The 13103-nt window shown below is 53.5% G+C and overlaps 1 protein-coding gene across 3 annotated transcripts in view; it reads left to right on the top strand.

The window, feature by feature from the left end:
* EPHB2 (EPH receptor B2) overlaps positions 1-13103 on the top strand; it is a 188617-nt gene that overhangs the window by 138789 nt on the left and 36725 nt on the right. For all 3 annotated transcript variants that reach the window (XM_078452229.2, XM_078452228.2, XM_078452230.2), the window contains exons 4-5: positions 4156-4311; positions 5481-5816. In XM_078452229.2, the coding sequence (XP_078308355.2) occupies positions 4156-4311; positions 5481-5816 (492 nt within the window). The remainder of the gene's footprint in view (positions 1-4155; positions 4312-5480; positions 5817-13103) is intronic.

Raw genomic sequence — 13103 nt, 5'->3', positions numbered from 1 at the left:
GACGTGATGCACATACCATAGAATTCAGCTAAATTGTACAATTCAGTGATTTTTGGTGTATTCATAGAATTGTGCAACTGTCACTGCAGTCAATTTTAGAACATGTTCATCACCTCAGAAAGAAACCCTCTTGCCCATTAGCGGTCACTCTCCATTCTCTGCTCTCCCCTGTCCCTGGCAACCACTAAGCTACTTCTGTCTCTAGAGATCGCTGCTCTGGACACTTTTAGATAAAGGGAAGCATACAACATGTAGCCTTTTGTGACTGGCTTCTTTCACTAAGCACAGTGTTTTCAGGGTTCATCCACGTTGTAGCACGTATCAGTGTTTTATTCCTTTTTACGGCCAAATAATATTCCATTGTGTGCCATTGTGGATTTTTAAGTGGCACAAAAAGGTTTGTACTTTAGAAAGCTGGCTCTGGAGCGTGGGCAGGAGGAGGCCAGATGGCCATGAGAGGCTAAGGAGTAGGTAAGAAGAGCTTTCTGGATGCCCGCATGGGTGGAACAGTAGGAGGGAAGAGCCAGGACGGGGCACTGCTGAGTGGGGGGAAGACCTGATAATTGGCCGCAGGGGGTGAGGGGAGGGAGGAGGCATCCAGGGTTCCGGGGGACTGGGTGGAGAGTGACGTCACCTTGCAAGACGAAAGAGTGGGTTTTGTGAAGCACGGTGCCGAGAGATACAGAAACCATAGCCGCCCAGTGAGAAGGCGGAGGGGTGTCCAGCCGGACACCTAAAAGAGGGAAGGCTTCTGAAGGAGGCAGCCTGGGGAGTCTGAGATGGGGCCAGGATGTGGTGACTGGGAAGGACAGCCAGGAAGGTGGCCCAGATGGAGGGGCTGGCACGGCACAGAGGAGACTGTGGGCAGCCACTCACCAGCCAGGCCCCAGGAATTACCAGCAGATGGGAGAGATGTGCTAAGCTGGGCCGGCTCTTGCCCGAAAGGGAGCCAGGAGGGTCCTGATCTTGGGATCAAAACCTTTTGGCATCTATTAGGATGGTCCTAGACCCCCCCCCTTCACAGGAGCCCTGTACCCCCACTTTACAGCAGAGGAAACTGAGGCTCAGAGAGATCAATCACTTAACGAGAGCCAGAGCTGACTGGATAGTGCCAAGATGGCCCTCTTTATCCAGACAGCAGGGAAACTCTGGTGCCTGAGAGGAAAGTAAGAAGGAAGGAGGGCAGGAGGACTCAGGACCCCAAAGCCAGTGCAGTCAAGTGGAGAGAGCTCTGGGCACCCACCCAGGAGCTGCCAATCCCTGCCCAGCACTCACAGACCTTTGACAACAATGCAAGTTGCATAAGGGCAGTGTAGTGTGGTGGTTAGGGAAGCCTCTAGAGTCAGACCACCCAAGATTGAATCTCAACTGTGCCACGGTAAGCTCACATCCTAGCAAATTACTCCACCTCTGTGCCTTCATGCCTCCATCTGAAAATGCAGGCGATAACACTCCCTCCATCACAGGGCTGGGTAAGGACTGGATGGGTTACTATGGGTTAAGTACTTAGCACAGTGCCAGTATTTAGTAAGTACTCAGTAAGGGCTGCCTGGGTGGCTCAGTCAGCTGAGCATCCAACTCTTGATTTCAGCTCAGGTCCTGATCTTGTGGTTTGTGGGATCGAGCCCCCCACATCAGGCACTGTGCTGAGAGCACAGAGGCTGCTTAGGATTCTCTCTCCCTTTCTCTTTCCCTCTCTCTCTGCCCCCCCACCCCCACCCTGGCTTGCTCTCTCTCTCTCTCTCAAAATAAATAAACATTTTCAAAAACTACTCGGTAAATGTTGGCTGCTTCGTACTTACACTCTGAAGGCCTGGTATCCCCAGCTGTACAGCAGAAGCCCTAAAAACTCCCCAGAGCACTCACTGCCATCCTCCTTGGTGTCACTGTGGCCTGAATGGTTATGTCAAAGTCCTGACTTGGCCCTTGCCTGGCAGTTTCTTAAGGACTGGACTGGAGCTGGCTCTTCAGGATCCCCACAGGGCCTGGTCCAGGTGACATCAGCCAGTGTCGCTGTCTGTTAAGTCGGTTGCCACCTTCTGGAAGCCCCCTCCAAATGGCAGGTAAACTAGGACCCCAGGGGGAGGGTGCTGCTTCCTAGTGTCCCAGGGGGACTTGTGTGTGGCTTATTTACTGCACGCTTGTGTCATCCAGCAAAGCCCTGAGATTGTAACCACAACCTTTCCCCACCCCCATGCCAGACACTGGCCATCGCATGGAGTCCACTTTATGGGGTAGATGCTCTCTCAGCAATGAGAAAACTTTAGCTCAGAGAAGGTGAACTGCTTGTCTGAGGTCACCCAGCAGATTGGTATTTGAACCAGATACCGTTCAATAACGCCAGGAATTATTCCGGGCATTTTTGCCTAAATTAACCAGTGTGATCCTCACAGCAATTATAGAACATAGATGCTGTTGTCCCCATTTTGCAGGAAGGAAATAGCTTAAGCGACTGGCCCGAGGTCATACTGCTGGGGATTGGCCAAGCAGCCTGCACACCAGCCACCGTTCTCCACTGCCTTCCTGCTCGCACGATCCCCAAAGCCCAAGCTCTTCCCGCTTAGGCAAGGCAACTTCAAGCGGTGTTAATGGAGCATCTCCTGAGTGCTGGGTTCTGTGCTGGGCACAGGGGAAGGAGCCGTGAATCAGACAGGGCTCCGATCCTGAGGGAGCCAAGAGCACGGCCAGGGGACCCCTTGATGAATAATTATGGCAGGGGAGTAAAGCTTTCCGATCTCAAGTAACAGAAGCCCCAAAAAGGGTGGGGTCTCCGAGGCTGGAGCCGGTTGAAGACTTGAGAGGAGGGCAGTTTGCTAAGATGGGAACTTGGAGGATAAGCTTGGAGACTGGGGCTGGAAAAATAATCGAGGGAAATTTATGTTAGCCATTTACATATGAGGAAAGTGATGCTCTGAGAGGCAGAGATGGCTTGCCAAAGGTCACACAGCACACAGGCATGGAATGTGAGCGTCCCTGGCCCGGGGACAGTGTAGCCGCATTTCATTCCAAGGAGGAACTTGCCTGTTGCAAAGCTCTTCCCCATCCGCCTTCTCAGTTACCCCTTCCATGATCCTCCCTCCCAAGATCACAGCAGAGGTGGGATTATGAACCCCAGTAAGCAGGAGAAGAAACAGGCCAGGAAAGGGACAGGGCCTGGACCCCAGGCCTCCCGATTCCCAGCCCAGGGCTAGGAGGAAGAGGGTAGGGTGGATTTGCACACTGGTCCACATAGGACTGGTCATTTCTTGTAGAACCTGAGCCCTGAGCTGCAGGGCCTGAACCCAGATCCTGAGCAGTCCCCCCAGAGCAGGGAAGAAGGCAGAAGCCTCTGGAAGAGCCCTCTTAGATGAACATGCCCATCAAGTGCAAACACTTCCCTCCTCAGGCTGTCCCCGGTATTGCAGGCTCCGTTTAGCGAAATAAGTTGATCAAACACCTGCTGCACTAACAGCTAGTACTCATTGGGCACCCACACTGTGCAAGGCCTCGTGCCATGTACCTTACACACTATGCCAGATTCAGAAATAGGTCTTAGGATCATGATTTTACAAATAAGGAAACTGAGTCTCAGAATGCGCAAGCCGCTTGTCTATGGCCACACAGCTAGTAAAAGGCCCAGGACCCAGTCCCATCCACTTCCAAAGTCAGTGTTCTTTCCTGCTATACCCACGTCATCTTTCTACATGCCCCGCACTTTGCTACTGTAATGTAATCATCCTCAATCATCTGGAAGCCAGGAATCTAGTTACAAGAATCGGGGTTCAGCCAGACATTAGTGAGCAAGACTGGGCCATGGGCGCTTCCCCAGACCCCTTCAGGGTCTTCGGAATAAGTCAGGATTGACCCTGGAAGCTGTGGCTCAGCCAACCTGGAGTATTTGAAGAAGGATTGCTAGGGGCCCCAGCTGAACCCATAGACAGCTTCAGAGACAAGACGCCAGCTAGCCTGGAACCTTCTGGGCACAGAAGGGACTGCCAGGTTGGAGCCTGGAGGCCCCCAGGAGCTTTAGGAGACGGGACTTCCCAACAACTGCACTTCGCGGCCCCTCCATGATGCCGTGTGGCGTCTACGAGAAACTGCAGGGTCTCTCCATGCCTTGTGACCTCTGAGCCCTCCTCCGGTTTCTCCAGCAATTCTCCTTGTCTTCTGTCCCAGGTTGCCCATCTGGAACCTTCAAGGCCAACCAAGGGGACGAGGCCTGCACCCACTGCCCCATCAACAGCCGGACCACTTCCGAAGGGGCGACCAACTGCGTCTGCCGCAACGGCTACTACAGAGCAGACCTGGACCCCCTGGACATGCCCTGCACAAGTACGTTCGGGGCCTCTCGGGAGCAATGCCTGACCGAGTCCCGAGGCCACGTGCAGAAAGCTCAGAGCAAGGGCTGGACAGCCGTCGGGCTGCAGCCAGCCTTTCCCGAGAGGGGAGCAGCCAATCACCTGGTGGGAGGGGAAATGAAAAGCCGTTTGGAAAAGGACCATCCTGGGGTGGTTGGATTGCCAACAAGCAGCTACCAGGGAGCTGGCATCTGGCTCCTTACCTCCTCCTGCCAGTCACATGGAGGATAAAGTCAAGGTCTCGATTCACAAAGGGACAGTAAATGGGAGGCTTGGCAGAAGGAGAGCCAACCTGGTGTCTGTGACAGAAGAGGCTGCCCGGTGTTCTAACCTGGTGGCGGCCGCCTGAATCACAGGCCAGCGTTCTCAAAGAAAGGGATGACTACGAGGGCAATCTCCCCACCCCTGGATCAGACAGGAATGGCATTCAGCTGCAGGCGACAAGAGACAGAGCTGACCCCAGTGACGTAAACCATAAGGATTTATTCTCTCACTTCACAGAACCCCAAAGATAGGTACCCCTGGGATAATTGTGGCAAATCCGCGAAGTTCTCTGGGACCCGGCTCACTCTTCCTGCTCTGCCAATCTCGGCATGTGGCTCCTCTCCTTCGGGTCACTTCCTAGTCCAGCATTGCTGCTGAAGCTCCAGCCATCACACACATTCTAGACGGAGGAAGGAGGAAAGGGACATAGGCACATTTTATAGCTGTGCCCTTTTAAGAAAAGGTCCTAACCAAAAAACCTCTGCCGTATCTCAGTGGTCAGCACTTAATCACAGGAGGCTGGGAAATATAGTCTTCTGGCTGGACATATTGCCCCCCCCCCCAATAAAATCGGGATGCTATTAGAAGGAAGAAGGGGAATAGATATCAGGTGGGTGTAATCCCCAACACAAAAAGACTGGTCCTGGTCCCGGTAACAAACACCAAGGAGGTTGGAGTCCAGGGAGAAAGGGTTAAGCAGATGTGCAGCAAGATGAGAGTTATGTTCTAGAAGCATCTCTCTGATGGGTGGAGGGGAGAAAGGATGCGAAGGAAGCCTTTGGGGGCCTGGGCTGGAGCCAGGGCAGTGGGCAGAGAGCCGTCTCTTGGGGAACGTACCTCCACAGCCCCCCACTGACCGAAACCTCTCCCCACCCTCAGCCATCCCCTCCGCACCCCAGGCGGTGATCTCCAGTGTCAACGAGACCTCCCTCATGCTAGAGTGGACCCCGCCCCGCGATTCAGGAGGCCGTGAGGATCTCGTCTACAACATCATCTGCAAGAGCTGTGGTTCAGGCCGGGGCGCCTGCACCCGCTGTGGGGACAACGTGCAGTATGCACCCCGCCAGCTGGGCCTGACCGAGCCGCGCATTTACATCAGTGACCTGCTGGCTCACACCCAGTACACCTTCGAGATCCAGGCCGTGAACGGTGTCACCGACCAGAGCCCCTTCTCGCCTCAGTTCGCCTCCGTGAACATCACCACCAACCAGGCAGGTAAGCACTTCAAATGCACGCTCCGGGGGCAGGGCGGCGCCCTGCTGTGCAAACCAGTATCCCGCCAGCCCTCATCAAAGACCCTCTCGCCCCTGTGGAGTGGCTTCTGCTTTTCCAAGGCCGTACTCACCTGGGAGGGTAAGCGTTTACCTGTCCGTTGTCATGGTGTTCGTGATAACCGCTGTCGTTTGGTGAATGTGTGTCGTTGAAGGTATGTGTGAAGCTGCTATAACAAAAAGGGTTCAGTGGCTTAAAGTTAACACAGAAATTCAGGCTTCTCCCCTGTGAGAGTCCACAGGTGAGCAATCCAGGTTAGTGGGTAGATCGGATCCACTTGGAGACGCGGGGGCCCGGGTTCTTCCGTGTGCGTCAGCGCCCCCCACGCCCCCTGCCTGTGTGCAAGACCGACGCTGAGGTTCAGGCCTGTCTGTGCTCCGCCCTGCGGGGAGGGTGGGAGAGAGAGGACGCAGGGCCACAGTAATGTTCCAAGCCAGGTAAGCAGGAGTGTCACCTGTCACTTCTGCGCACCTTCCCCCGGAAAGAGCTTGGTCGTGTGGCCTCACCGAACCACGGAGGAGGCCAGGGGATGCGACCCCTCGAAGCCTAACTTAGACCTCTCACAGTGGGCGGTGGGGACACAGCCAGGAGACATCTAGCAGTTTCCACAGGTGTCTTCTGTGAGCCTCCCGCCCACTCCGGTTCAACTCAGGCAAACTTTCCTCCCTCAGCTCGCCTTTCATAATCCTTTCTGGGACCCCACGTCACTCCGTCTTCTGCCCTACTTCCCTCATAGCAAAAAAAAGTTGCCAAACAAGGCAGTCTCACCACTGCTGCCATTCCCTCCTCAGTCCACTCCACGCAGGCTTCTGGCCCCTTCTCTCCACCAAGACCACTGTCCTCTGGGTCGCCAGTGACCCCCATGTGCCCAGGTCCAGGAGACACTTCCCAGCCTCATCCCCCAACCAAGGGCCACATGAGATTTTCAAGGACCTCATGGGACCTATAGGCTGAAAACTGAGTGTGCCCCTCAGTTATTCAGTCAACAACCCTTGCCCAGCTTCCGCTGTGAGCATGGTCTGGGGGGCCCTGTCCAAGGAAGAGCCAAGGGAGGCCAGGCTCCAGGAGAAAAGGTGAGTGGGCTAAACATTCCCGAGAGTTTCTCATTCAGTAGGTCTGGGTATGGCTCGAGAAGCTGCATTTCTAACAATCTCTCAGGTTATCCTTCTGATGTCAAGTGAGACCCACACAGTAAGTGCACAAGGGATCCAGAGATATAGGTCTAGGGACGCTTCCTGTAAGAGGCAGGATTTGACCTGTAGTTTAAAGGACCAAAAAAAATTTTAAGGGAGTGATAGAAAGAAATGTCTTATGGGGCGCCTGGGTGGCTCCATCGGTTAAGCGTCCAGCTTTGGCTCAGGTCACGATCTCATGGTTTGTGGGTTCGAGCCCCACATCAGGCTCTGTGCTGACAGCTCGGAGCCTGGAGCCTGCTTCATATTCTTTGTCTCCCTCTCTCTCTCTGCCCCTCCCCTGCTTATGCTCTGTCTCTCTCTCAAAAATAAATAAAAACATTAAAAAAAAAAAAAAAGAATGAGGAAAGGCATGAACAAAGACATGGAAGGAAAGGGGCCAACCAGCTCCACCTGGCTGAGGGGTACTTTCTATACATGACCTCACTGCATACCCCCAGCTTCCTTGAGTAGGAGACATCCATGCCCCCATTTGACAGATGATGGTCAGAGAAGTTGAGTCACAAAGCAGGAAGGGTAAGAGACAGGAATTAACTAGGACAAACAGATGGTGCCTGGGCACAATCCAGGGTATGTCTGAGGACATTGGGTTTGATGGTGTGTGAGAGCGAGTGCATGTGTGAGAATGTGTGGGTGCGTCACTGTATGTGTTTGGGCGACCATGTGTTTATGATTGTGATTACATGTTCTGTGGCCATGTGGCTTCTTATTTATACATGCGTTCATGAGCATGGGTGTGTCTGAATGTGAGGGGCTTGGAGGGGGGGTGTGTTTGAGCACGAATTTATACGTATGAATGTGGCCGTGCCTCTCTGTGTGTTTGTGTATGAGAAGGAGTGTGGTTTTGTTTGTGAATGGTTGCGGTCTCGCTGTGGCCAACAGGGCATATTTGTGAGCATGTGCCTGCAGTTCTTGTGGGGTCATGGGTGCATTTAAGCCCCGCTCAGATTGGGGATCCGGATGGAGCTGACTCAAGGCAGGCAATCTGAGAGAACCAACAGCTGTTGGTAAAGACACCTCACAGATTATGAAGCCTCAGCTGTGAGACTGTCCAACTGGACAAAGCTCTGAGGTAGGGAAGCCCAGGCTCCTGGTAGAGGGGGGGAATGGAGGTAGAGGAGAGGGAGTTCTTTCCCTGGCTGTAGCAGCCTCCCTTGGACCTATTTGGGAGCCCTGAGGGAGGCCTACTCAAGAAGCCTCAGCTTATTAGCTGCAAGGAGTAGAGTCTGGCTGCTTGAGCTGGACCCTAGTTCCCAGAGATTAGAGATGGAACAGAGTGGAAGTGAGAGGCTTCCAGAGGAGAAGGTGCAAGGGGGAGCCCTCAGGATTGAAAGACAGATGCAGTGAGAAACAAGCACCGGATTCAAACCTGAGTTTGAATCCCAGCTTTGCCATTGACTTGCTGCATGACCTCAGTGTATCAGTCAGCTATTGCTGTAACAATGCTGCATAACAAAACCACCCCAAAACTTAGTAGTTTACAACAATGAACATTTATTTTCTCACTCACTAGTCTGTGGGGCAGCTAGGGTTTAGCTACTCTGCAGCAGGGCTCTCTATTCTGGGCAGGACTCCAGAATGTGGGTTGGATTCAGTCTGTTCCATATGTCTCCCATTCCCCTTGGACCAGCAGCCACCCAGGCTCGTTTCTCTTATGGTGAATGCTGGGAGCACAAGTGGCCGGGCCAAGCCATGCCACACAAACACATGCCTCTGCTTGGGACACAGTCACCAACAGCAAATGAGCCCTGCAGAGTTACTTGGCAAAGGGTGTGGGTGCACAATCCTGTTCCAAGAGGCAGAGCTGAGATAACTGATCCAACCCATCACACTCGTGAAAATCACTGCCTCCCTCAGGGCCTCCATTTTTCCACCAAATTGTGCATCAGAACTATACGAGAGCTTTTCCGGAACACGAGTTCTTGGCCCTACCTCAGACCTGCTAAATCAGAATTCCTGGAGTGGGCTCCAGGAATCTGCATTTGTAACAAGTGGCTCAAGTATTCCTTACCGTGAGACAAACTCGGGAAACCCGGGTCTAAGCGGGTCTAAGCCCCTGTATGCCCTCAAAGCCCTGGGGCTTTCTAGATCACAAACACCCTATCTCCCTCCTCTTTGTTTCAAGCCCCTTGACAAGCTGACTCTCTCACAGATGGTCAGAGCCCAGCTGGGGCCTGTGCAGCCACACCACGCCCTCAGCACATTATCCCCATTTGCCAGATAAGGAAACAGAGACCCGGAGAGATAGAGCCATTTATGCGAAGTCCCACGAGTAAGTGGCCTCAACTAGGATATAAACTCAGAACTATGTGACTGCAAATCTATACTAGAGAAGACAGAGTTCCTGCCCTTGGGGATTGATGCCCTGGTTGGAAAGACTGGATACAGCATCTACATTAAAGATGGAATGAATAAGGGCCCAAGGATGTATATGGGGAGGTGAGAGAGATCACAGGCAGGAAAGATCATTTCCTCCTGGAGAACAGGAGGAGGGCAAGTCATGGAAGGCTTCCTGGAAGAAGAGGCATTTGAGCTTGGCTTTGGAGAATGGAGAAGCTTGTAAGAAAAAGAGATGGAATCCTGCAGGGAGGAAGGTGTCCCAGGGGAGGGAAGTGCGGGAGGCAAGCCGGAGGGAGAGTTCTTTTTGTTCCTCTGCACATGTTCCCTCTGCCTGGATTGCTTTTCTCCTCACTCTTCTTTCAGACTTTAGCTCATCTTTATTGGCCTTCCTGACTTGGTCACACCCCCAGCACCATGGCCCTCAAGCTTCCCTGGTTGAGATTTTAGCCTTATGCCTTTGATCGTGGCGTTCCTGTCTGTCTCCCCCGCCATCAGCACGTGATGGTACACAATGGGTCTGCTTTTCCTCACCACGGTTTTCCCGGCACCTGGCCAGGGGCACACCACAGTGAATGCTCAGTGAACATTTGCAGAAGGGCTCAGGGAAGCATGGAGTGAGGTGGGGTGTAGAGAATTACGATAGGCTGGAAAGCAAGGCTGGGGACTTGATTTCCAGACAAATGCATTCAGTGGTCGGTTTTAATCAGACCCTAAAATTCAACATATAAATATCTAACTCATTGCCTTAAAAGGAAAAAGTATTCTTTTTGGGCAAGTGACTGGGCCTTGCTCACACTCCCTTGGCATTCACTGGGGCCAGAGCTGCCTTCTGACTTCATAAAGCCGTCATGCCACCTTCGAACCACACTCCGCCATCCTGGAACGCCTTTCCGCCCTGTTTTCATGCGTGCTCTCAGGGCCCCCTGGAGAAAGGAGGCCAGGCTGGGCCGCACATCCCCACTTGAAGGAGGAAGAAACAGGCATGAGGAGAGGCCAAGCATGTGCCCAGGGCCACTCAGCTGGGAAGGGGCAGACGCAGGATGCAGTCTGCTGTCCAGAGTCTGTGGCCCTCGACACAAACAAGCAAGACAACCCAGGGGATGAGAGGGAGGAGCACGGGCATCGGGGCGGGCCGGGAAGGGTCTGGGTTTGGGAGTCTGGCACACAAACCTGGCTTAGGATCAAGCCTGGATGCTCGCTGGCACAAAGCCTTAGCCGAGTCACTTAGCCCACATCTGAATGCATCTCCTCGTGAGTGTCACCGCCCCTCCTTGCGGGACGGCTGGGATGTTCTGAGGTCATGTCTCAAGGTGCCTCCCAGGCTGCCTCCCAGGCTGCCTGCCTGCAGCAGGCAGAAAGCAGAGCTCGTCTTTTATTCACCCGGGTCATAATAATGGCTCGCATCTAACGAGTGTTTACTGTGTGCCAGACACGGGCCCAAGTCCTTGGCGGTGAATCTTCACATCGACTCCATGAGGTGGGCTCTCTTCTTATCCTGTCTCATGGGTAAGGACAGTAAGGCATCGGGAATATAGGGACTTGCCTGCAGTCACCAGGCAGGCAGCGGCACAGTGAGTAACGTCACCGCATATTTGGGGCCCCGTGCTGGCCGGACTGAAGCTTCTGCAGAAGTGGGGCAGGCTGTGCGCATGGGCCCATTCACACCACAGCCTGGCTGGCAAATGCAGTCTTTGGCATCTCCTATACTCAACAGTAGATTGGCCAGGTAGGAAGCTCCCCTGTTGTCACATCCTAGCGGGTCGTGTGGGCAAAAATGCGTCCTCAGTGCTGAGCTCAGCCCTCGTCCCACACCGCCCTTTCTGAGTTGTGTGACCAGGCTGCATGGGAGACGTCTCTTCTCCGAGCCTCAGTGTCCTCACCTTCAAAATGGGTATTGATCTATCACTGCAGCTTTGCCAGATGGTGTCCGGATTAGCAATCATGTAGACAGAGCGCCTAGCACACGGTAAGTACGTGGATAAGACATGTCAGCTAGGCCTCAAACAAAATCGGAAGGTGTCTCAGTTTCCTACTGGTGCTATGACAAAATACCACAAACTCAGCAGCTTAGAATGAGACGCAGCTCCTGTCTCACAGCTCTGTAGGCGGAAGACTAGTCTGGATCCCTTCAGGCCCAAATCAAGCTGTCGGCAGGGCCACATTCCTTTCTGACGGCTCTAAGGGATGATCTGTTTCCTTGCTCGGTCAGGTGCCAGCAGAACTCAGTGCCCCAGGACGGTAGGAGCGAGGTCTCCCTTTCCTCGCCAGCTGGCAGCTGCCCTTAGCCCGCAAGACCCTCTCTCCAGCCCCTGCACGTGGCCCCCCCAACTCAAAAGCTTCAACAGGGCGTCAAGTGTCTTCACGCTCCAGCTCTCCGGTTCTCTGACTCTCCGCTGGGAAACGTTCTCCTCCTTTAAGGGCTCAATAGATTAGATTGGGTCTACCTGGATAATCCAGGATAATCTCCCCATCTCAAGGGCCATAACCTTAATCGCATCGGCAAAGTCCCTGTTGCCACGTAAGGTAACATATTCACAGATTCTGGGATTAGGATGTGGGTATCTTCGGGGGTCTGCCTGTCATCGAAGGTAACATAAGCCAAATTAAAGCACATCAGCATCGGCAGGGGCCCTGCAGGGCAAACCTTTTTTTTTTTTTAGAGAGAGGAAGACTGAAGCCCAGAGAGGTTCCTAAGTAGCTGTCCAGGATGACACAGCAGGTCCGTGGCAGAGCCAGTCTCCAGACCCTGGCCCGGTGTCACGGCCCCTGCCCGTGACACCACTCCACATGGCTTTCTCATGGAAAGACTTTCAACTTTCCAAAGCCCCTTCTGCCAGCGTGTTCTCCTCTGATCCTCCCGCCCTCCTGGGAGGCGGGCATACAGTGGCTTCGTCTCTAGAACTGGCACGAGCGTGTACTCACCTACTTCTCTTCCTGGGGGCCAAGAGGATCAGAAGGAGATATGGGCCAAGAGAGCCCCCAGTGAGGCCCAGGCCTGGAGAAATGAAGAGAGAGGGAGAGGGCACTTCCCTCCCCAGGCCGAGCCCTCTGCACGCATCGGCCTCTTTGATCCCCCCAAGCTTTCTGCAGGGAAGGCACTGCTGGTCTAGAGTAGCAGTTAAGATTGAGTTTGGCTGCATATAACAGGAAGAAAAGTAAGAGATGCTGTTTGACAATCAACCACAACACCAACGGCATAAAAACAAGCATTCACCTAGCTCACAGGTCTCCAGATTGGCCAGGTGGGTTGCGGGGGGGGTGGGGGGGTGGTGGGCAGGCATATTCATACGTTTGCACTCCCTCTACTCCGGGGTATTCGGCAGCTCTTGGGATATTTTCAGGGCCTTATGGCATGTTTGAGGTTGACTGCTGTCAGACTGTCAGGATGGTCCTGGCTGGGACAACAAGGGCAATAACTCTGTTCTCTGTGTCTCTTCTTCATCAGGTCGGCCTGGGCATGTTCTTATGGCAATCACAGGGAACCAAGACAGCCGGCAGACATATGCAAGGGCTTTTCAAGCTCTGCCTATATCATGTTTGTTTATATCCCATTGGCCAAAGCAAGTCACATGGCTAAGCCTAGAGTTGGGGGGCAGGATTACACAAGTTATAGGGCAAAGAGTATAGATACAATGAGGTGGTTAATAATACAACCAATCTACCATCATGGCTTAGACAAAACGGAGGTTTATTTTTC

Source organism: Panthera onca, chromosome C1 (genome assembly GCF_046562875.1).
Source record: "Panthera onca isolate mPanOnc1 chromosome C1, mPanOnc1 haplotype 2, whole genome shotgun sequence".
Lineage (NCBI taxonomy): Eukaryota > Metazoa > Chordata > Mammalia > Carnivora > Felidae > Panthera > Panthera onca.
The sequence above is the reverse complement of the archived record's forward strand: the minus strand, read 5'-3'. Positions and strand labels throughout refer to the sequence as shown.